Raw genomic sequence first — 23,022 nt, 5'->3', positions numbered from 1 at the left:
TCAAGAACAGTATCCCTTTAATCACAATAATGAAAACAGAAAACTTTTATTAAAACAATGAAAAAACTTGATAAGCTATACTCTTGTTTGATGTTAACATTAACTCTTCTTTGATCTTGGGTTTCTTTGTCAGACACCTTTGATTGCAACCCAACAACCATCCCCAGTCCCTTATCCCTATCTTTTTATACTTTAAAGGCTAATTTTCCCAAACTCTTTTGCATGTATATGTGGCCAGGAGATCCAGGTCTGCCTAATGAAAGTGAAAGTATTATTTTCATTGATTAAGCAAACAACCACAGCTTTTTGCCCCTGTTCCTTTCTTCATGTTTAAAACGATGGTTTGATGCTTGGAATTACAGCAGCTATATTGTGACCATGAGCCAACATACCCAAGGTTGCTAGATTTAGCAAATAAATATATGTAATGGCCAACTGAAGTTTCAGTTTTAGATAAAATATGAATAAATTTATAGTATATGTCCCAAATATTTTATAACATATACTAAAAAGAGTATAATTGTATAGATAATACACACAAATATATATTATATATATAAACTAAAGAGCTTAAGTTAGAGTCAACTTAAACACCAAGTTCCACAAACTTTCAAAGCCCTGAGTTTTGTTGTTGCTTTATTAAATTGTGAATGGATAAAAAGAATGTAAAATATGTATATGGCATAAAGAAAAACTACGCTGAACACTTTGTTAATTGCCACCCAGCCTAAGAAAAAGAACAACCTCAAAGGCAATCTCTATCCTGGATTTTGTGTTTAATCTTCCTTTGCCATTTTAATAATTTCCTTGCTTTCCTTTGTTCATCTTTATCCCCTCTGAAAAGCTAATAATGGAAATAAGACCTTTGCCTTTTACGATGCACTGAAGATAGCCTGACAGTCTTCCTCCCCTTAGCCCCCAAATTACTAGTCTATGAGAATTATGCAAAATTTAAAACAGGAAGGTGCTCTTCATCTCGGTCTTCAGAAAAAAACATGACAAAGGTTGACCTTTACAGAGGTAGTTAGGTTGCTAGATAAAAAGAGATACAAGTGACAAACCAAAGAGAGGGGGAAATCCTACACTTAGGGGGTTGAGGTTTTGGTCTTTGTGTGTTTTTAGAGAAGCAACCTCAACTTTCAGGTTTCTGAAAGGGCTCCCCTGCTTTTCCTTCAGCTCAGCCCTAGGCAAGCAGACCCCCTGCCCAAGCCTCCCTCCTGAGATCCTGCATATGCTTTCTTGCTAAATGACTTTTAGCTCCGTTATCTCCTCATGGGATACATCTGTTGGGTGCCTCGCATCCTCAGCTCCACTTTCATCTCTTCTATCTCAACACATTGTTTCCTCCACTCCTGATGCCAGGGTGGAAGGAAGCCATCCCGCCCGGCCGCGCTTGGGGATTGGCAGCCAATGAATGATTGGCAGCGGGCATCTCTGTCAGAGCTTTGGCATGCTGCAGAGTAGAAGCCCCGTGCTAATGAATGCCATCTACACCTACCAGATGTGCCACTGGGTGACATGCCAGATCTTTTACATAATGCCATTCTGCCGGACACAAGACAGCTGAGGGGTGGGGAGGTGTGTCTTTTAATGCTTTGGGATGGGAGTAGATCTGGCTTTCCCTCATTTTATTTCTTACTCAGACCACCCGCCACTGCCCATACACCCAATCAGCTCCCTTTACATTGGGCTAAGGCTCAGGGCATCTCTCTCGGAGACAGTGGCGAAGCAGCAGAGTTTGAGTTCCCAGGACATATCTCCTGTCCCCTGGCTCTCATCCATGCTCATCATTTCCTTGAGCTCGCTCCCTTCCCGCATCCAGATTCAGGAAAGGGAAATAGTTTTCAAAATCAAAGAAATAAAAGCACTAATGGGATCTGAAATGAAAGGAAGGAAGGGGAAAAACTACACTTCCCATCCTCCCCCCTCCCCCATCCCTAATATTCTCTTCTTCCCTAGTCTAAACGTGCAAGGATGAGCTTCCTACACCCCATCCCTTTGGCAGCTTCTCCTGTTCTTTCCTTTTCCACCGTCCACAGGAAACTGGAGCGTGTTTATCCCCAAGGGTGATATCCCGTTAGTGCCTGTCCCACGTTCTGGCTGAAGTAGCTGTCTTAAGGTGGAGGCGTCCAAAAATCCGTGCCGTTTGGGGAGCAATGTTTCCTGGAGTGGGATGGACAAGGTGGGAAGAGAGGAAAATGAGCAAACCACTTCTGACGGACAGCGGGTGTGTGAGCGTGTGGGAGTGCTTGGGTTGTCCTCGCCCAGCTCTCCTTCCCCGGAGGGAGAATGGCTGGAGGGGGGCTGGTGGTTGCCAGGAGGATCCCCTCTCTTTTGCTAAACCTGCGGGTACCGGGCTGCCCTGTAATCGGCGGGACTTGAGAACGGCAGGCCTCCGCTCCTCCTCCCCAGGGGCCATGACCCTCACACACCTCCCCACACCACCCCTCCCGCGACACACACGCAGTACTTGGGGCGACTGGGCGCCACTCCCACGCCAGAGCCCTGCCCCGCGCCCGCCTGGGGCCGAGCAGCCTGGCCCCTTGTCTTGCACCCCCACCCCCCGCCCGCTGCCGAGGCTCCAGATGGCTTCTCCTTGCGCTCGGCTCGCGGCCCCCAGACGCCGCCCGGCAGCAGCCGGCGGTCGCTCCCTCCCTCCCAGCTGCTGCAGCAGAGACCGGGGCCATTTCGCGAGGCGGACGGGCTCCTCGGCAGGCTCCGATTGGGGTGGGAGCGCGGCCGCCGAGGGGCCCGCAGTAGCTGCGCTCACGGGGAAGGAGCCCCACAGTCCCCAGGTAAGGAAGCCGCGGGGCAGGCGAAGGGCGGGGAAGGAGGAGCCTGAGCGTTCCGGTACCCAACCCTCTCTCTTTCTTGACCTTCCTCCCCTCTGCCCCTTCATCCTGGGCGCGGAGGGCGGAACAGTTTCTGGACCAGAGCACCCGCGAGAAGCAGGGAGCGGCCGCACAGCAGCCAGAAGAGGGCGCCAGCACCCCGGGGCCGGGGCTACAGGGCTGGCTCTGCCCCGGCGTCCCGCCCCCGCCCCGGGGAACGCTGCCTCTGCCGCAAAGATGCCCCCTTCCGCTGGAAAGCGGTAATGCCCACCGCCCACCGCGACCACCCCTTCCCCATTTTTCTCAGTTCTAACTGTACTCCTCTCTCGTTTCCTTTTTGCTTCTCTCTCTCTCTCCCCCCTCCTTCGTCCTCTCTTCCTCTTTCTCTCTGCGCTTGTTTTCTTACTTCCCCCTCCCTCCCCGCTTGCACCCCGGTACTTTTCCTTCTCTTTTCTGATCACTGGCGGGGGGAGGGTTTGTCGCCCGCCGGAAGGTAGTGTGGAGGGGATGGACGTGTTTCACGCTCAGGTTCTGGCTCTGGCTCCTCTCCATAGGTGCCTCCCTGGGTGCTCGCGAAAGCAGCCCTGAGAATGGCAGCTCTCAGAGGTTGAAGTCATTCTTTTCGGGGGACGGGGCACGGCGACTGTTTGATTAGGGGGTGAGTTATGCATTTGGGGCGGCGCTTCCCTGGAATGCAGAGCTGGGGATTTCCCTTGCTAGACGGATGCTTAAAGTTCAGTGGCTTTGTACTGAGCCCCTTTCTCACCCCGAAAAGTCATGACAGTCAAAAGTATCTCTCTTTCTCTCTCCCCCGCCCCCCCACTTCTCTCCAAAACCCTAAAGACTGCCTCCCCGGACAGTCTTCACCGTTTTTTTTCAGAAGCAGTTGCGCTGGGGGTGGGGAAAGGGAGGGAAGGGATATTGAAAGGCCGCAGTGGCTAGCAACTCCGCGCCCGTCCGATGTCCTCTCTAATCCCCCAGTGTTCTGGCGCGTGCCCACAGTGCCCCCAGACCCTCCGCTCGCCCGTGCGCCGAGGTCGTCGGGTTTTAGACCCAGAGAGCACGTTCCGTAAGCTCCCGGCCCAAATCCCCTCGGAAAAATTAATCACAACCACCAGCGATGCAAAATATGTGCCTGTGTTGAGTCTGTCTTTTAATCCCGAACGTAATTCTAAAAAGCAGCATCAGACAAGAGCTTTATTAATCCCTTACACGAGCAAATGCGATCTCTGACCTACTAGACTTGTTTTCCTACAATTTCACAAAAAGCCTCGCTAGAGGAATGTGCAAGGACAGAAGGGAAACTGAGGAGACCCGCAACTCATTAGCGAAATAATAGGGTGCACTTCAATAAAAATGCGGTCCTGAAGTGGAGCAGACTCACCGGCAAGGAGCCCGGAAAATCGACAGGGGCGGCGGCAAAGTGAGTGATGGGGATTGGAGGAAGGGGTAGGATTGGAGGAAGGGCCTCATGCACAGAGTGTGGTTGGGAGCTGGAGTGGGAACCCAGTTCTGTCTCTTCCGAAGGCTTAGGACCCATGTGACTGAATTTAGGGGCCGTCCCCTTGCGAGGGCACTAGGACAACAGGAGGGGCGCACCTGCAATACGGATGAGTTCAGAGTTTGATCCCTTGGGGCCTTTTTCTCGCACTTGAGATTTCACTATCAAGTCATTCAATTAATCATATTTCCCTTCTCCCATTTTATTCAAAACCGTCTTCCAGTTCCCTCATAATCGTAATTTGCGTCATTGCCTTTTATCGTTGATTAGTTAGGAAGCCGAAAATGGTAATGGAGGGTCGGGCCAATAAATTAGCTTTAGGAACAGACGGACGGACGTCCGAGGCTGCTGCATGGGTGGGCGCTGTCCACCGAAGCTGGCGGGGGCCACCGTCGCTGCAGCTGGCTTCTCAGGAAGGCGTTAAGGAAAAGGCGCGCGGTACTGGCTGAATGGAGAGATCCACTCTGAAATAAACCCGGTGGCCACAAGGGAAAACTTCTCACTGCACTAAGTGGAGAGGCTCCTGTGACGCTTAGCTTTTCCCGTTTGGTATAGAAAAGGAAGGACTGGGTTGTTATAGAAATGGAGAAGAGGAAGGATGGGGTTGGATAAGAGTCAGACTCCTGTTACTTTCAGAGGCCTCCCTACTAGCGGGTAAACAGGTTTAAAGTCTGGGCCTTATTAGGAGTCTTTTTTTTTTTTTTTCCAGAACTGGAATGTTAGATTTACTTTTGCATCCTTTCCTTCCTCTTTCCACTTACCTACTGGTCTGAAAGAGGGAAGAAAGAAGGGAGGAAATAAGGGAGGAAGGAAGAGAAGGGAGAGAGAGAAGGCAGGGTGGAGAGAGAGAGAGAGAGAGAGAGAGAGAGAGAGAGAGAGATTGATTGTCAAGATCAGATCAGTTAACTCCCTGGCCAAAGAGGAAAGTTGCTAATGTGGAGTTGCTCCCTGCCCTCAAAGAAGCAGCAGCTCTGGGCGGGTAGGGTCTCCTCTTTTCTCCCTTCATGAAATCGATCACGCCTCCAGAGGGCTGAAGGAGAGCACTTTGCCACTCTTCACAGCTACACCCTGGCCTCTTTAGCTTTCAATTGAAAACCAATTAAAAGTTTCTATAAATCTGTTAGTGCCCCTTTTATCTGGGGACCCCTGATGCATGCGATATTGCCCTTTAGATGCCTCTTCCGTGTTTTGTTTTACAATTGTTGTATCAATATAATGCGGCCTTTCTTCTGCTGTCTCTATAGATACAGATACACAAGGAAAACCAAAGCTATTCAGGCTCCTCATTTGTCCAGCAGCCTAACAGTGGTGCCCTTTCTCTGTGCTGCTTTCCCTGCTTCGGGAGCAGCAGTTATGGTAGAAGCAGATGGCTACTGATTGGGGGAGCTTTGTGGCTCTAATACTGAAAACTTTATGGAAAAGGACTTTATCATGCTTCGTTGGGCAGAGGAACAAGGGATGAGATTTATGGCCAGGAAAAATAAATCTTTTTCCAAGTTGTGGCTCCTTCTCACCAATGTCTCCTTTGCGCCCGGGGTAGAACACTGAGGAATTGGTTTTATTTTATTCTCCTTTTTGCTAACAGCACCTTTTAGTCAGGGTAGTGGACTAAGAGCCAGAAGTTTACGAAATACCGCAGGTTGTTGCTGTATCAGCATTCTCTGCCCTCGGGAGGGGGGTGGGGAAGCAGAAGAATATCATCTTGAATGCTGTTTCAGGCCATGTTTTCTTGAATGTCCTCTTAGTTGATGGGTAAAATATTATTGTCCATTATTTTAGTATCTATGAAGAACAGAAAAGAATGCTAAGAGCTCCCATTTGAAGTCAGGGGATGATACTGGTATTGAAGGAGAGGGGGAAATGATGGGGCATTTGGTAATGCAGGTATGCTTCTCTACTTTGAAAGGGTCTGAGCTATGGAGATAATTAGGGGATGTCTGTGAATTTAGGGTTTGGGGCTCCAAATTGAATTTCCAAGGTTTGGGGGATATACAGAGTCCAACCCTATACTGGAGGCCTAATTCACCCCAAGATAGTCCATATCATTTCTCTTTTCTTCTCTTCACCTGAGTTTTACTTCTGTAACTTCTCTTGAGTCAGGTTTGCTCCGCGTCTATTGTTGGGTTATGCCCCTTCTCTATATGCAGGGGGATGCAACCTCCTGCTCCTCCTGTCCTCGGAGTCTGTTCTTCTAGAGTAATGTCACCCCCCTTCCTGAGATCTGTAACATAAAGTCACTCAGAAATGCTCCTATAGAGCCCCAAATGCCTACTGGCAATCTGGCACCAAGAGATGGCAGTCAATCCCAGCTCTGGGTCTCCATTCCCATTTCAGACAGACTCTTTGTCTCCCTGATTTTTGAAATGTCATTTTCTGTTCAAGAAACATTTGTTGAGTGTCTTCCATGTTCCAAGTCCCTTTTCTCTGCCTTTTCAATCCTTTTACCTTGTACCTAAACACTAAAGACAAAAGGCCAGGAGGACCCGCATTCAGCTTCCACAAGGGTCACCTAACTTTCTACCACAAGCTACTTCCTTCCAACTCTCCAGGCACTACCACCCCACACACTGACATGCATCTTTGCATCTTGTTTCTCTCCAAAGAGGAAAAAAAGTGGGAGGAGAGAGCTGAGATTTTAAAAATTCTATTTACCCAGCATTCCAAAGCAGAAGACACTGAGCTGCTTTAAACTTTGGGCATTTCTTTTGTGCTAGGCTGAATGCTCTTCCAGCCTCATCACACTTAATTCTTATGCTGACCCTTTAAATATGATGTTATTGATGTTAAATATTATAATATCCCTATTTCACAGATCCCCCTGCTTCACAGGAAACAAAAGCATAGAGATACTAACTAACTCAAGCAAGTGGCCTAGCTGGGATCTGAACCCAGGCTTGACCTGCAATATTCATAACCACTCTATGAGATAGATGTTGTCTTTACTATTTTACAAATGAAGATACTAAATTTCAGAGAGGTTAAGTAATTTGCTCAAACACACAGGTAGGAGATTACAGACCCCGGGTTCAGACCTGAGTGTTCAAAATCCCAAATATCAACCTCTTAACCACTGCCTCTTGGATCCTTCAGGAGGAAGAGCAACTGGGAACCCACAACTGACCGCTATTACCTGATCCCCAGTCCTAGCCTGGGCGGAAAGTTTCATATAACTTGAGACGGTGCGCGTGGGGCAAACGTAAAGCTCCCGTTCAGGGCTGCTCCTGCGCGGAAGCTGCGTGGGCTAGGAGAAGGAGGCTCCGCCGGGCATCGCGAGCCAGACAGGGAGCTCCGTCTGTCGTGCGGCCCACAGGGCTCCGCTCGAAGCCAGCGTGCGGGCGCTGGGACAAGGAGTGAGGGCAGCCACGGGGGGAACCCGCCCTGCACAAAGCTCCAGTGCCAGTGGTGTAGCTGCTGCCTCCGGGCATCAGTTACCTCGTCCTGCCAAGCTCCGGGACTTGGGTGTGTAGGGGAGGGCTGGAGCCATCCACCCGGTCCGCATCTGAGCCACAGCCCTTCACAGGAGTGGGAAGGTCACGCGCGCTCTAGGAGGCCCAGAGCCCTGGTCAGCGCTGGGAAGCCCGGTCCCCAGGTTTCTCTGCCCACCCCCAGACCTCGGCTTTTGGCCGCGGCGCTGGAGTTTACCATCAACGTGTTCACATGCTTCTCATCCCAGGGAGTCGCCCGGATCAGCCTTTAACAGACTGACTTATCCGCGTTTCTAACGTGGCACCGCGACCCTGACCCTTGGCGCCTCTACCAGGCCTAAAGAAAGAACTTGCAAGCTGGGCATGGGAGGATGGAAGTCAAATATCAATCTACCGGGCAGGCCTTCCGCAGCAAACTGATTGCTCTTGCATTAAACCTGGGGTGGGGGTGGGAGGTGCGCGGTGCGGGCTGGGAAAGAGGGAAGGGATGACTGCCTTTCCTTCCATTTCTCCCTAGAAACTTCGGGAAATCCTCAGACCTCGCTGGGTCACTTGGAAAGTGGGTTCACAATACAGTTCCAGTTTTCTAATGAGGAAGCAAAGGCAGTGTTAGTAACAATAGGCAGCTCTGAAATGGGCATTTAGTATGTACGAAGCGTTGTTCTCTGCTTGCTAAGTATCACCTCAGCACTAACTTTATGAAAAGGGTCCCTTTAATGCTCTCAGTTCACAGATGAAAGACTGAAGTATAGACCAGTTAAATTACCTGAGTGGGGAGGGCTGGGATTCGAAGCCATGCAGTCCTGGTTCCCCTGTGGAGTTGTGGGCTTTCCTGGGCCTGAATTGTTGGTCCTTCTTCTTGGGTCAGTTCTCCAGACTTCTAAGGAGAATGTTCATTAATGAAGGCATTGAGACCATCTCGTGTCCAAGACTGAAATGAAACTAGCCCTGGCTCTTGGAAGTGATCCCTTACCATCTGCTCAGCAACTGGCCTTCCAAAGCGCGCTCGCCCTCGTTCCCTTAGAGTCCTCACTGCGATCCGGGAGGCAGCTCTTGCCAGCTTTTGTTCAACCGGAGGAAAACCAAGGCTGAGCTAGGTCATCGGCAGCCCAGCTAGTAAGAAATGGGAACACAGGCTCCTGCCCTGCTAAACGAGATCAGGCCACCAGCTGGTCGAGGTCGTGCACAGAGGCAGGGAGAGAGGGTGGTGGAAAGAGTGTTAGGTTCCCGCAGGCCCCGCCCTTGGAACGCCTTTCGGCAGGTAAAGTGGTCACTTGCGGGAAGCAAGTGATGGCACTAATTGCCGGTGGAAGGCTAAAGAATATGGGAAATGTGGCGGGCCCTTGGGAACTGCATTTCCTCCCTGCTTCGCCCAGGGCTCATTTGGAGCGTACCAAGCGCACCGCTTGGCCCCACACTGCCCCACATTCACGGTTTGCGCACTGTGCGTCTACAAGGGCGACGCCGGGCAGATGATGGCTTGTTTTGTTCTGCCCTGGTAGCCTCCTGTGTCAGGGCTCTGCACTCTTTGGTGAATCAGCTCAAACGATGTGATCCGTGTCTGCGCCTCCTGATACTGTGGGGGCGTTACTCTCCTTGGATCTCTCCCAGGGAAACCCGGTTTGCCAACATTGAAGTCCGTGATTTGGCCTTCTCTGCACTCTTAGCTCTGTCGCTGTACCTTTCACTAAGACATGGGCACTGGACAATCTAGACATCAGGAAGTGTCCGAGTCTAGCAGGCACTTCTGTGCCTTGTCTTGCTTCCCAAACTTAGGACTCAAACTCAGCTGTGTGGGGCCTTGAGGAGGAGCAGCTAATTCAGTCCCCCAGGTTAGAAATGAAACTCGTTGCATTCAGTGCATTGGCAATTGGCTTTCTCGAGGATATTTTCACAAGTTTAGGGGAACACCACTTATCTGGAACATAGATGTCTTAGGACTTCAGTAAACTGACTCTAGAATATAGATAATGCTGTGGGATAGTTGATCACACACACAAGATATTAGATAGTAACATTATACTCAGGAAATATATTCTTTATAGCTATTCAATTTGCTCCCTTGGGACCAATTGCTGTCCTGTATGACTTCACACAAACTATTTTCTCAAAACCACCTTACATGAAAACATCCAAAAAAGAGCACTGGCTACTTAATGGACAAGCATCCAAGTAAAATGACAGTCCTAAAATTTATTTTTAATTGCTGCCTTTGACAACATTCACCCCAACCTTCTTAAACACACACCCATACCCATATATGCATAGAGGACCATTTCTGCTCAGGTATAAAGTTATTCAGGCCTAAGTTAAATTCTAGGCCTAGCAAATCTCAACATCTATGTCATTATATTCAACATGTTTATTCTTAGGAATGTATGAGTGTTTTATTTAGCAATTCCGGGTATTATTTCTTTGAAAAATATGAGTTTTCCTTTAAACTTCCTTAAAAGGAGATTATGAATAATACCATGGTTACTATATTATATTACAGATACTATCAAATCAGCCTGGGAAGCAGCTTTTCGCTCAGCAAGTTCAAGAGAACAAATATGTTACAATCCTTGCCTATTCTTGCCTCCACTTCATAATGTAAGTCCAGAAGTGTTTATAGTAATAATGATGTTGCTGCATTTGTGACATGTTGATCTTTGAATTTTTTTAAGGAGACCACCTTTCCAAGTATTAGCAGTGAGGAAAGACTTACATTGGTAGCTTTCAAGTGTTTTTGAAAATCTTCTGAAAACTAACACCTCTTCGTATAATGTTTTGGGAGACATCCCCCATTGATGCTAAATTAATACCCCTGAATTAAATCATAGAACACCTGGGATTAATTGAACTGAAATCATGAAAGACAGTTTTCACTCAGAGTTCAGTTGGCAATATGAGCAAGGGAGCAGTTTGGGAGCATAATTTGTGAAGAAATTGAACCATATTTCCAATACTCTTTAATACGAGGTAAATCACCACTATTGTGGTTCCTAACTGGTATCCACTTCTCAAATACTCTCTCTCTCTTTCTTCCTTTCTTTTCACTTTCTTTCTCTCGCTTCTCTCTTCCTGGAGAAAATGAAATGTCTCTCTCTTCAGGCCTCAGGAAAATGTACCATGGATTTATTCCAAGTACTGGACATTTGTGTCCCCTGCCTAGACCTCTTTCCCAGAAGAGCCATGCTTTCTGCTGCTTTTTCCCCAGCAGCCCGAATTCTTACAGTCCATACCTCAGAAAGCTAACTGGGATTAGATGTCAAGGAGTGTAGTCTGCCCAGGATATATATGCTGTGTGTCTATCGTTGCCTTTTTATTTAACTCAGGAATTACAATCCACCTAAAACAGAGAAGAAAAGGGTGGCACACAGGTACTGAATTGGGATGATGTCCATTCTCCTGGCTGTGTGAAGAAATTTGATGTAAAGCCTCTCAATGTTGTCACATTCCCAAGGCCTAGAGTTAGACTTCTCAAAATTTCATTTGAGACTGCTGGACACCAATTTGAGACTGCTAGACATCCCCTGATCTGCAGTCTGCCTAAAAATCCTGACCTAGAGGGTAAGGAGGTTCAGAGTGACTGATGGAGACCTGGCTACAACCAGTCAACCCCCTTCACACTGAGATGCGTTCAAAGGGTGTGGTGTCTGAGTCTAGGAAGGACTTTGGAACCTACAGATTTGACAAAAATCCAAGCCTTTTCTTGCCAGATCTTTACACACTCATCTGGGGAAGAGTATAACATTTGGGAGAACCCAGGGGGTTGAAATAGTGGATATTGGATTTGGTTCAGAGGTCACACTCACACAGATGAGTATGAGGCACTGATCTCATATCTGTTGGTAGTTGTGCACAATGTCACTTCGGTTTGCTAGCCCTTCTAAAAGTCATACTCAGAGGCCATTAAGCCAGTTCACTACAACCCAGATCCAGAAGAGGAAGATAATAACATACAGCTTTCAAAGACTATCCCATTCTCAGCTGAACTCCAACACAAGTGTAAGTAAAACTTGGGAATGGCTAGGACAGAAAGTTTTAAACTTGAGAAAGGTAGATTATCATTGTAATGATAATGGTGGTGGTAGTAGCTGCAGGAGCAGCAGGATTAAAAGCAGGATCATTTATGAGGAAAAGCCCAAGAGAGAAAAGTATGAGTCAGGAGTAATGATCCCTACAGTTGGGAGCCTGAAGTCCTTCCTCACAGGCTACAAAATTACCCAACCCTGAGTCTCTGGCTTTCCCAGGGCCAGCCTGGAAAACATTCGCTCATGTAATACCCAGTGAGCCAACTACAATACTTAGGGTGAGGAACAGACCTAAACTGAGTTTGCAATGTATACTTATAAAAAACGAGTAGCCCTTCCCACACCCCACCCCCTCACATCATCCTTTAGCCAACTCAGCAAGCATGGCTCTTCTCGACTCACCAAAATGTAAAACAAACAAACAAACCCCTCTGGGTCTTTTTAAAAACCCACCATGTATCTTTCTCTTGATAAAGGCAAAGTGGTAGAAAATGAGTTAACAACCCTCTGAACAACATTTTTGGCACAGGCCTGGTGTTTTTCTTAATTGACCAGCCCATCATTTCTGTTTCTCTTTCATGTACAAGTAGTCAGTAAAGTTTATCCCTTAAAAAGTTCCTTATTCTGAATGGTGAGTCTAGGTAATACAATACTCCTCCTTGAAGATCTATTCTCTTCCTCCCTCAACCCTCACAGCCCCTTCCAGAGACCTCCCTGTGGGAAATTAATAAGCTTAGGAAGGAGCTGCCACTGTCTGCTCCATTGGCATCCTCTTATCTTCCAGTGTGTGGGTTTTTTTCCCCCCTTTCACCATGAATTGCCATACTCTTTTGACAATCAAGCCTTTGCTGGCATAGTGCTTTGGCAATAGAGTTAGAGGTGGGTAAGCCAGGACCTAGAAAGATATAGAAAAAGAAAATCAGTGTGTTTTCATTCTCATGGGATAATAATCTTTACGTGAATTATTCTTGGAGATGTTACCTGCCTCTTATCACAGAAGTTGAAATATTTTGGGCTCCATTTTTGAACCCTGGGAAGAGAAAGAGTGTTCCCATTCTAACACTCCCTAAGAATTAAAATTCCCTTTCTTACCCTTTCTCCACCCTCTCACTTAGGTCATAAAAGCCACCTGGGGTGTCATTTATCAACCTCTCTCCAGCCCACTCTTCCAAAATAACACTACAGTTTCCTACATGTGTATTTTTGCCAGGACTCCAAAGAGCCTTGCTAAAGTGGAACAAGGTGAGCATACCCACTCTTCATTGTCATTCTTCTAATTACTTAATTGGAAATAAAATCCTAGGGAAGAGAGCTCCAAATATATGCATAAACCCATTGTTCCATATGAATTACATAAAACTATTGACTAGGTACACTTTTATAGTACTGTCTGAGGCTGAATAAATGCCTCAACCCTTCATTTAGTATCAGTGAATTCCAGTAAGTATTAATGCAGAGTGATTTCAAAGTAGTTTATGTACCATTTTAGCCCATAAATTTCTACAGAAATAAAAATAATTTGTAGATTTTCTTTATCCCCTATTAATTATTGTCATTTAGGACATTTATATTACCAAGCAAAATGTGTACCACTTAAATTACTAGAAAACTCTTCAAGTAAGCATTTTGACTTAATCTTACTTATATTGTTTTGTTATGTCAGTTATTTAACTAATAATAAAAAGGGTAGGCCAGACTCATAAAATGTGAGAAATTCTTATATTTAAGGATCTCTACCTGAAAGCAGTAGGAAAAAAATTAATTAGAGGGCAAAAAAGTGAAACTGAAATGAAGCATCTGTTGGCCAGATTCTCAATAAATTGCTCCCTTCTCAGATGTATAAAATTGTCGCTGTTTTCTAGCTTAAGACATAAAAAGGTCAAGCTGTTCCACCCTCAACTTAAGTACCAAAAACATTATTTTATACAAACTGGAGTCAAGGTTTTAGTACCTCAAAAGAAATATAGTTTAAATGGTCTCTGTATTTAATAAGAGAAAGGCCAGGCACAAGAAAAATGCCTTCCATTTAGAGTTTATTTTCTAAATGTCCACATTCTGGAGTAGAGGCTTACATATTTACAATATGTAAGATAATTTTTTAATGGTTTGCATGGACAGATGACTTTTCCTGAAAGATAAAATTCCAATTCTCTAAATAACAGCAAAAGAAAGCACTAAGGAGTGTTCTGTTCGACAGATTAATGAAATTATGTTCTTAAACACTGCTCCTCACACAACATATTGCATTTATCAGTCTAGTTTCTAAGGGACCACATGACTCTCTTATGGCTACTTTTCTTTCTTAACTTGAAGTTGTGTACACCCGTGCCTCTTCTGCTCTTTATTTTTCTTCTTTCTTCTACTCTGAATTAACTTAAGTTTCTGGCCACTATTCTTCAAACCTGAGGTTTATTTTCCAGATGTTTGAGACATTATTTTCACATTTCTAATTCTTCCACCCATTCTTTAAAGAAGTATTAGGGGACCATGTGTCCATACTTTGTGTGTGTGTGTGTGTGTGTGTGTGTGTGTGTGTGTGTAGAGAGAGAGAGAGACTGAGAAGTGAATCTAGTACTCAATGGAGCAATCAGTCAGAAAACAATTGGTAGCTCAGTACAGCTGCAGATTCTTACATACAGGCATGTGAGAGAGCCCTCATTGCACTGAGCCTTGGTCATTAGGAGCCAACCTTAGCCGAAGTAGATAAAATTGCACATAGCCAAAGTACATAAAACTGCACTTCAAGAAGCTTTCTTTGAAAAGTCAGTAGCTAACCTGAAAACTAAGGGATTCCCCATTTTCTCTCAATATATGGGGATTTTTGCAGCCCTTCCTCCTGTGAATTTCAGCTTAATTCTAGGCAGCAATTCGGAATTTGCCTGGGGTACTGACCAGAAAAGAGAAGGAAATACACACACACACACACACACAGAGAGAGAGAGAGAGAGAGAGAGAGAGAACAAGGAAGAACATGAACTTCATGGGAAAGTCCTTGCACTTGTTTCTCCTCAGCAAAATCCTCCCCTGGCCTCCTGGGACTGCAGTCACCAGGCTGTCAAAGCCTCAATACCCCACTGAGTTCCAGAGAAGGGTCTCAAAGCTGGGAGAGGATCAAACTAACATGGTAAGCTGCTCTTTGCCAACTCCCCAAATACATTATTTCAACACTAGGAAAAACAACAACGAGGCTGTCTCCTTACGTTGTGGTTCTGCCTCCTCCACTTTAGCTAGCTACACAATCCGATTTATCCTAATGCTGACAGATTTCCCACTTCAAAGTAGTGGTGGTGTGGGTGGGGCTGAAGGAGTTGAGAAACTGTCTATACCACTCAAAGGCCTTTCTTCCTTTAGGAGTAGAGAATTGAACTGTGAAAAAGAAGCCCGAGATTCCCCAGCGACGTGGTGTTGCAGCCCCGTTGAAGGAGTCAACTTGCAGGCTGTTAAAGACCTCAAGTCATTAGCATCAGCTGCTGCACTAAAGGGGCAAGTCAGCGCCTCTAAGTGGCTTAGCGCACAAACGAGGCTCCCGAGACGGCCTCGGCAACTCCATCCCCTCCTCCACCACCCGCTGGATGTGAAAAGCTTTCCGGAGCCCATCTTGGTAATCATTTTTATTTTTAATCACCCTTGCCCCCCAACCCCAAGACCTCAGAGTGCCAACAGTACCCATTATAGACTCCCTCTGGGGCTGCGCAGAACGCACCAAGCAGAGGGGGGAAAAAAACCCCACGAAAACAAAAACAAACAACAAAAAAACAGGAACTGTTTGAGTCCAGTAACCTGCGCTCTTCCCACCAACCTCCCACACCCCACCTCCGCCCACGTACCCGTGTCTTGGGACTAGGAGGTACCGTTATGTCCCCTTCCGAGGTCTGGTGACATTCTCACTCCAACCTCATCTCCCAAGCCACGGGAAGGCTGAGCCAAGTTCTCACCAAAGCGCATCCTTTCTGAATTTTGCAGGGGGAAGCTTGGTAGTGTTGGCGCTCCTGAAGAGAGACGACGCCCGTTTATCACCCCCAGGCAACTAGCTGCGCAAATCAGCGGTGGCTCCAGGGCTAGAGAATCCCTGGAGCTAACCGCACCCTCTCCCTTTCACGGAACGCGGACTCCGGGGAAATACGCACGGGGTCCGCACGCGCTGGGTGTCCAGCTCTCTGTCATAGCTTCTCCAAGTGCCTAGTGAAACGGGGAAAGGCCCTCTCCAATCATTTTGGTACCTTCCTTTCCAATCCTGAAACGATTTTCCCCTCCTAGCAGTCCCAGAGGGCCCGAGCTTTAGGAGGAGGCGGGCCGGGACGCTCTCTGAGAGGCGTTGCCACCCGGGGTAGGCGCTCAGGATCTGCGGGGCGCGGGCAGGCCGGGGGAAAAAGCTGCGAGGCAGGCGGCGCCGGAGGGAGCGCCTGGCCCAGCAAAGAGTTAAAGGGAGGGGACGTGGGCTGTCACGCGTCATTGGGCAGATTATGTGCAGCAAACAAAAAGTGTGTGTCTGCGTGCCAGTCAGTCACTGCATCGGGTCCATCTGTACAACTCTCTCCGTTTCTGCGTCTCTCTCCCTCCCTCCCTCCCTCCACCCCCCCAATCTTTTTCTCCCCATCTCTCCATCTCTCTCTTATCTCTTCAGGAAGAGCCTAAAAGGCGGCAACACCAACACCTCTTGACATGGAAATACACTGATACAATAGGCAAAAGGAAACACTCGATTGCATCTTCCCGGTTCCAGGTGGCCTTATTTGGGAGATTCTATACTGACCTTATTCCTGGTAAGTCTATTTGCATTGATGTGGGAGGGGGATGGGAGGAAGACAGTTTGGGGGAAAGAGTAGAACATTTTGTCTTCCGTCTCCTTATTATCCAGAAGAGAGAGAAAAATAATTCTTGAGGGGCTGTCTACTGCCAGTAATATTGTACAAAAGGAGGAGCGGGTGGTGAGCACTTTGCCGGAGAAGCCGGAGACTGGGGAGCGCGCGGCCGCCAGACAATGCCTGCCTAGAGGGACGGGCTAGTGGCGGGCAGCAGCGACCGGCTTTCAGAAAGCCCCGCCGGCTCTGGGGTATATTCCCAGGGCAGGCGGATAAGAACCTGGGCCTAGAGCGGGGCACGGAGCTGTGAAACGTTGCGTGGCAAAGGCGACCGCACGCGGGCGGGCGCTCCTAGGCTCTTGCCCAGCGGTTATTGTGATGGGCTTGAGGCTCGTGGCGCCTGGCGCTGCGACTCCGACCGCTATTAGCGCGGCGTAGTGAGGACCTTTTTGCCGTATTGTTAGGTAGGACTGCATTTTAATGACTGTGTCCCTGCTGTTGCCCGAAGTGACGGGGCGACCTCCCGGCACAATGAAATGCTTGTGTGAAAGAGATTTTTAAAAGGAAGAGAGAAATTGGGGAATAAAACGCTGAATTGAAGGAAATTGAAAAGAGGAGAATAGGATTCAGTTGAAAAGGAGATAAGAGGTTATGGGGTTTTTAAAATGTATTTTAATTTGAAATGAAAAAATCAGGATGTCTACCTTGTATGGGGTAAAAATGACCAGGGATAGATGATGTAGAATAAAAAAGTTTCTACTTTATGGATATTTTCCCTTATTTCTGCTGTCTGGGAGATACAGCCCAACACTTGACATTTGGGGGATGCAAGAGGATGAATGGAAAATGAGGCTAACCAAAGTTTTAGGCTATGTTAGCTGGAATGGGGGGGAAAAAAGCACACCTTGTAATCACACGTGTAAGGTGAACTGGTTAATATAAATGAAAATAAAAATAGATGTCACTGACATTATTCCATAATGAACAGCTTTGCAGGAAAAGAATTAGATCTACTCTTTCCTGCTACTTTAATTATATAAAAATACATAAATAATTGCCAACAGTGACATTATTAGGGAACAACAAACTTGGAGGAATCTTTTGATTAGTCTGAAATACTAAGCAATGCAGCTAGTTCAAAGCTAGTTTAAAAATTTAAATACCTGGTTTTTTTTTTTTTTTTTTTTTTTAGTGATAAGTCTTGTATGGGGTGTCCAGAGGAAGGAAAATGTCCCTTTATGACAGCTTAATAGAGAACCCTCCATTGGGGCATTACTTTCTAAATTGCTGCGGATTAAACAGCTGGAGAGCCCACTGAGGAGTGCTCAAGCAGGGCTGCCCCCTCTTGCCCAAAAAGGGTCATATGGGGTAGGGGGAGTGAAAATTTACCAGTCATTACACACAGTATTTCAGACTGGGGACACTTTAGGCCTGTCCTGTACCTGCTCACTTCATGAGCCACATGTGACTCAATCCACCCCCTTGTATAACAAGGTAACCGGGATTCACTCTCATCCATAAATAAGCACGTCCAGAAAAAAAAATTACCTCTGCTTGCTGCTTTTAATTAAAGCCTCAGAGGAACAGTGTTGGATTATGGTAATGAGCAGACATACTGTCCCTTCTTGTAGGCTGCAGAGAAAGGTTAGCTGACACAGAATTAGTGGCCCTGACATTCCACTTGAAATCCATTCGCCATGCTCCGCTGTCTCCGCCTGCTCACTAACGCTGTTCCCCTCCTTGGAAGAAAAGAAAAAAATCAGCTCCCGGGCACCCAGTTCAATACATAGGCAGACAGGCACTTTCCCCCAAGGGTTAGAAGTTTCTTTCAGTAAGGGAAGTCTATAGGCTGGCTTAAAAAATTATATATATATATATGTGTGTGTGTGTGTGTGTGTATGTGTGTGTGTATATATATACATATATATATAATTCTGCCTGGAACTTCACCTCTAAAACCTACCCAATCCAACATCAAGGTAATGCAAAAATTATCTAGTCTTTCCTAGCCCTTTCTTTTCTTTCTCCCAAGCAGTCAGCTCCAGATCTCCCACTATTCTAATTATTTTAACAAGTATCCCTTAGTTTTCATCTTTAAAATATGCCATGTTTATCTGCTTTAATTTTGAAATAAGAGCTATGCAAAAATCAGGCATGTGCAAGGAAAATCTACCTAGTATTTGGACAGTTCTGCTTGGGTTAATGGCGTTAAAAGCAGTAACATAACTCACTTTCTTGTGCTGTGTGTCTATCTCCAGTGATGGAGGATACTGGCATCCAGCGAGGCATCTGGGATGGAGATGCCAAGGCTGTCCAACAATGTCTGACAGATATTTTTACCAGCGTTTACACCACCTGCGACATCCCTGAGAATGCTATATTTGGTCCCTGTGTCCTGAGCCATACTTCCCTATATGACAGCATAGCTTTCATAGCTCTCAAGTCTACTGACAAGAGAACAGTACCGTATATCTTTCGGGTAAGTCTCCACTGTAGCTGTGTAGGTGTATGAGGGTAATGTCCTGTTGGAAATGGACTAAAAATAATTATAATGACAAGTGGAGATAGGTTTTGCCTGTGGAAAAATGCAATAATGCAAGCAATCCCATTTCACACATCAAAAATTAGAAAAGGAAAATTAAACTCAAATTATTGTCAACTGATTTTTTGGAATAAATGACAAAATTTGATTTGGAATGTTAGAAATATCTAAATCAGTGCTTCAGTTCTGGATTATCCTGGTGATGAACACGACTTCCTAAACTCTGGGAGATTTCACTGGGGCGGAGGCTATTTGCATACTAACTAGTTTCTGCAAGTTCTTTGACAAGTATTGGGTACATCTGCCTTCCATTTGAGGAGGCTTCTTCATCCCCTAAAGATTAGTTTCTTTGGTAATATTAGCTAGTGCCCAGAGTTTGTATTTAAATAAAAATGTTAATGGTTTTGACAGTAAAGCATCATCAAATCCAGGTCTGAATTGGAAGATTCAGACCTCTCATTTCCTATTCTTCTTTACAAAGAAAATCTATTAATTGTTCTAGCCAAGATTAGGAACATGATTGCCATAGCATAATTTCTAAGATCTAAGCTTGCTTTATTTCTGAAACAAACAAAATTCTCCATACCTTTGTAATGTGGAATAACTTAGAAGTAAACTCTCAAGGGGTTAACACTAAATTATAAGAAGAAATTTCCTCATTTTGTATTCAACCAATATATAAAAACGGTGACTTAAATAAACTATATGATTGATGCAGTGTTTCAAAGAATGGTTATCTTGCCTAATGGTTACAAACATGAGGACAGGTCCCAGCTTGGGCCAAACTTTTGGAAGCGTGGTCTCAGACAATTTTTGGAAAAGACTAACATAGAAGAAATGGTCTTGATTCTTCTGATTTCATTCCCTCATGAGGGTCCCTCTCCCCCTCTCCTTCTTGTCTTCTTTCATTTATTTCAAACCGCAGGTAGACACCTCAGCAGCAAATGGTTCCTCAGAAGGTCTCATGTGGCTGCGGTTGGTCCAATCGGCCAGAGATAAGGAAGAGCAGAACCTTGAAGCCTACATAAAAAACGGACAGCTGTTCTACCGCTCTCTCCGCAGGATTGCCAAAGACGAGGAGTTACTAGTTTGGTACGGGAAAGAACTGACTGAGTTACTCTTGCTCTGCCCCTCTAGATCCCACAACAAAATGAATGGTAGGTTGGCTCGCGACCGGCGTGTGGGCCCTTAACTAGCGGGGGAGAGACGCAGGGAGCGGCAGGGGCTCACCCGGCGCGTTGGCGCGCCTTTCTTCCCTTCGGGTGTCTCATAGGAAGATTCTGAGATATAGTCTGGAATGAAGTTAAACAGATAGGTGAGGATAAAGCGAGGAAACTTGCTTGTTTGCTGTATTCCCCCCAAATCAGGAGGGAAAGTTAGATCAGGTTGGTCATTCTTTTCTCAGGCACTCAGGCCCTGAGAAATGAAGGTGGATTTGTCAAGGGGATGGTGGCAAACTGGCTTGGGGGCGATGCTGAGTAATCATGTGGTGTGCGTGTGTGTGTGTGTGCGTGTGTGTGGTGTTTGCTCACTAAGCAGGGTCGTCCCCTTACACATGCCTGGAATGCAGCCAACGTTTCCAGTTTGAGTTCCCCTATGTGGCGCATCTGCGTTTCCGCTGCCCCAAGAGACTTCACAGCGCTGATATAAGTCCCCAAGACGAGCAAGGCGGCGGCGTGGGCACCAAGGACCACGGGGGCGGCGGCGGCGGTGGCAAAGACCAGCAGCAGCAGCAGCAGGAGGCACCTTTAGGCCCGGGTCCCAAGTTTTGCAAAGCCGGCCCCCTCCACCACTACCCATCCCCCTCCCCGGAAAGCAGCAACCCACCCGCTGCCGCCGGCGGCAGCAGCGCGAAGCCATCCACAGACTTCCACAACCTGGCCAGGGAGCTGGAAAACTCCCGGGGAGGCAGCAGCTGCTCCCCAGCCCAGAGCCTCAGCAGCGGTAGCGGCAGCGGCGGCGGCGGCGGCCACCAGGAGGCGGAGCTGAGTCCCGACGGCATCGCCACGGGCGGCGGCAAAGGAAAGAGGAAATTCCCGGAGGAGGCGGCGGAGGGCGGCGGTGGCGCTGGTCTGGTAGGGGGCCGGGGCCGCTTCGTAGAGCGGCCCCTCCCGGCCTCCAAGGAGGATCTGGTGTGCACACCGCAGCAGTATCGAGCCTCGGGCAGCTACTTCGGCCTGGAAGAGAACGGCCGCCTCTTCGCGCCGCCAAGTCCCGAGACGGGCGAGGCGAAGCGCAGCGCCTTCGTGGAGGTGAAGAAGGCTGCCCGCGCGGCCAGCCTGCAGGAGGAGGGGACAGCCGACGGCGCGGGAGTCGCCTCCGAGGACCAGGACGCTGGCGGCGGCGGCGGCTCCTCCACGCCCGCGGCCGCGTCACCAGTGGGCGCCGAGAAGCTGCTGGCCCCGCGGCCTGGGGGCCCGCTGCCCAGCCGGCTCGAGGGCGGCAGTCCTGCGAGGGGCAGCGCCTTCACTTCGGTGCCGCAGCTGGGCAGCGCGGGCAGCACCGGCGGTGGGGGCGGAACGGGCGCCGGGGCCGCAGGCGGCGCGGGCGGGGGCCAGGGCGCCGCGTCGGACGAGCGCAAAAGCGCCTTCTCGCAGCCAGCACGCTCTTTCTCGCAGCTGTCCCCGCTGGTGCTGGGCCAGAAGCTGGGCGCGCTCGAGCCATGCCACCCCGCCGACGGCGTGGGCCCCACCAGACTCTATCCCGCCGCCGCGGACCCTCTAGCGGTGAAGCTCCAGGGGGCCGCGGACCTGAACGGAGGTTGCGGGTCCCTGCCGAGCGGCGGCGGCGGCCTGCCTAAGCAGAGCCCCTTCCTGTACGCCACCGCCTTCTGGCCCAAGAGCTCCGCTGCCGCTGCAGCCGCGGCTGCGGCGGCGGCCGCGGGGCCCTTGCAGCTGCAGCTGCCCTCGGCGCTCACGCTGCTGCCGCCCTCCTTCACCTCGCTGTGTCTGCCCGCGCAGAACTGGTGCGCCAAGTGCAATGCCTCCTTCCGCATGACCTCCGACCTGGTGTACCATATGAGGTCGCACCACAAAAAGGAGTATGCGATGGAGCCCTTGGTGAAGCGGCGGCGAGAGGAGAAACTCAAGTGCCCCATCTGCAATGAGTCCTTCAGGGAGCGCCACCACCTCTCCAGGCACATGACCTCGCATAATTGACTCGGAAAGGACCCCAGCTTTCCACGCGCGCGCAAGCACAGTTAAGCCACCTGCAGGAATAAACACGCGAGAACATCCACCGCTTCCTTGCACCCCGAAACACTGCACAAAGACACATACATTCACCCCCCCCCCCCCCACGCGCACACACACGTCCTCTCCTCCCAGGAACCTCATTCAAATATTTACCCGGGACACCCCCCCCCCCCACACACACACACAGACACACTCACACACAAGAGCTAGGATGGTGGAGTTTTGATTGGGTGGGTTGTTTGAGGGGGTTTTCTTTTGAATGCACGCATTTTCACTTTCCCCAAAACAAAGGTACATTTTTTAAAATGTCATATATTGCAACATATTGATGCATTTGTCATACGTTTCTACTTAAACTATTAAGCACTTACGATTTAGATGTAATAATTATATGTAAGGGCAAAATTTATTTTAGATATAAAGTAAAGGAGGAGGGTGAGATGCTTTCTGCATTTCTTGATGACAGTTTGTGTTCTTACAAAAATAAACAAAATGAATAAAAAGGGATCACCATTCAATTTGAGTTTCCAGGGGGAAGTGCATGTATAATGAAATGATAATGGACTTCAATGAAGAATGTCATCAATTATGTACATATGTATTTTCTTTTAATACAAAGTGTAATTTTGTGCCAGTGAAATGGAGTCTGAATAGTTATGTGTTTCTTTTATCCCTGGAAATATTTATTAAACTTTATAGTTTATCCGAGTA

General features: G+C 47.8%; 1 protein-coding gene and 1 long non-coding RNA gene across 5 annotated transcripts; one reads left to right on the top strand and one right to left on the bottom strand.

The window, feature by feature from the left end:
* Window positions 1-12,892, bottom strand: LOC129143721 (uncharacterized). Its single transcript, XR_008547504.1, has 2 exons — window positions 8,524-12,892; window positions 1-2,163 (listed from the first exon to the last, which is right to left on the bottom strand). It is a non-coding gene; the product is annotated as an uncharacterized LOC129143721 (long non-coding RNA).
* Window positions 1,921-23,022, top strand: PRDM8 (PR/SET domain 8). 4 transcript variants are annotated; one of them, XM_009447675.5, is made up of 7 exons: window positions 1,921-2,795; window positions 10,252-10,349; window positions 15,125-15,374; window positions 16,398-16,536; window positions 18,834-19,054; window positions 20,043-20,274; window positions 20,657-23,022. In XM_009447675.5, the coding sequence occupies exons 1-7, from the start codon at window positions 2,157-2,159 to the stop codon at window positions 22,273-22,275; spliced, it is 3,198 nt and encodes a 1,065-aa protein (XP_009445950.4). In that variant the 5' UTR covers window positions 1,921-2,156; the 3' UTR covers window positions 22,276-23,022. The 4 variants fall into 4 exon arrangements, with proteins under 4 accessions (XP_009445950.4, XP_016807025.3, XP_054538916.1 ...); XM_016951536.4 differs by having other exon boundaries at window positions 20,654-23,022; XM_054682941.2 differs by lacking the exons at window positions 1,921-2,795; window positions 10,252-10,349 and adding exons at window positions 12,919-13,015; window positions 14,786-14,897 and having other exon boundaries at window positions 20,654-23,022.

This window comes from Pan troglodytes, chromosome 3 (assembly GCF_028858775.2).
Source record: "Pan troglodytes isolate AG18354 chromosome 3, NHGRI_mPanTro3-v2.0_pri, whole genome shotgun sequence".
Lineage (NCBI taxonomy): Eukaryota > Metazoa > Chordata > Mammalia > Primates > Hominidae > Pan > Pan troglodytes.
This window is presented reverse-complemented; position numbering and strand designations above follow the sequence as displayed.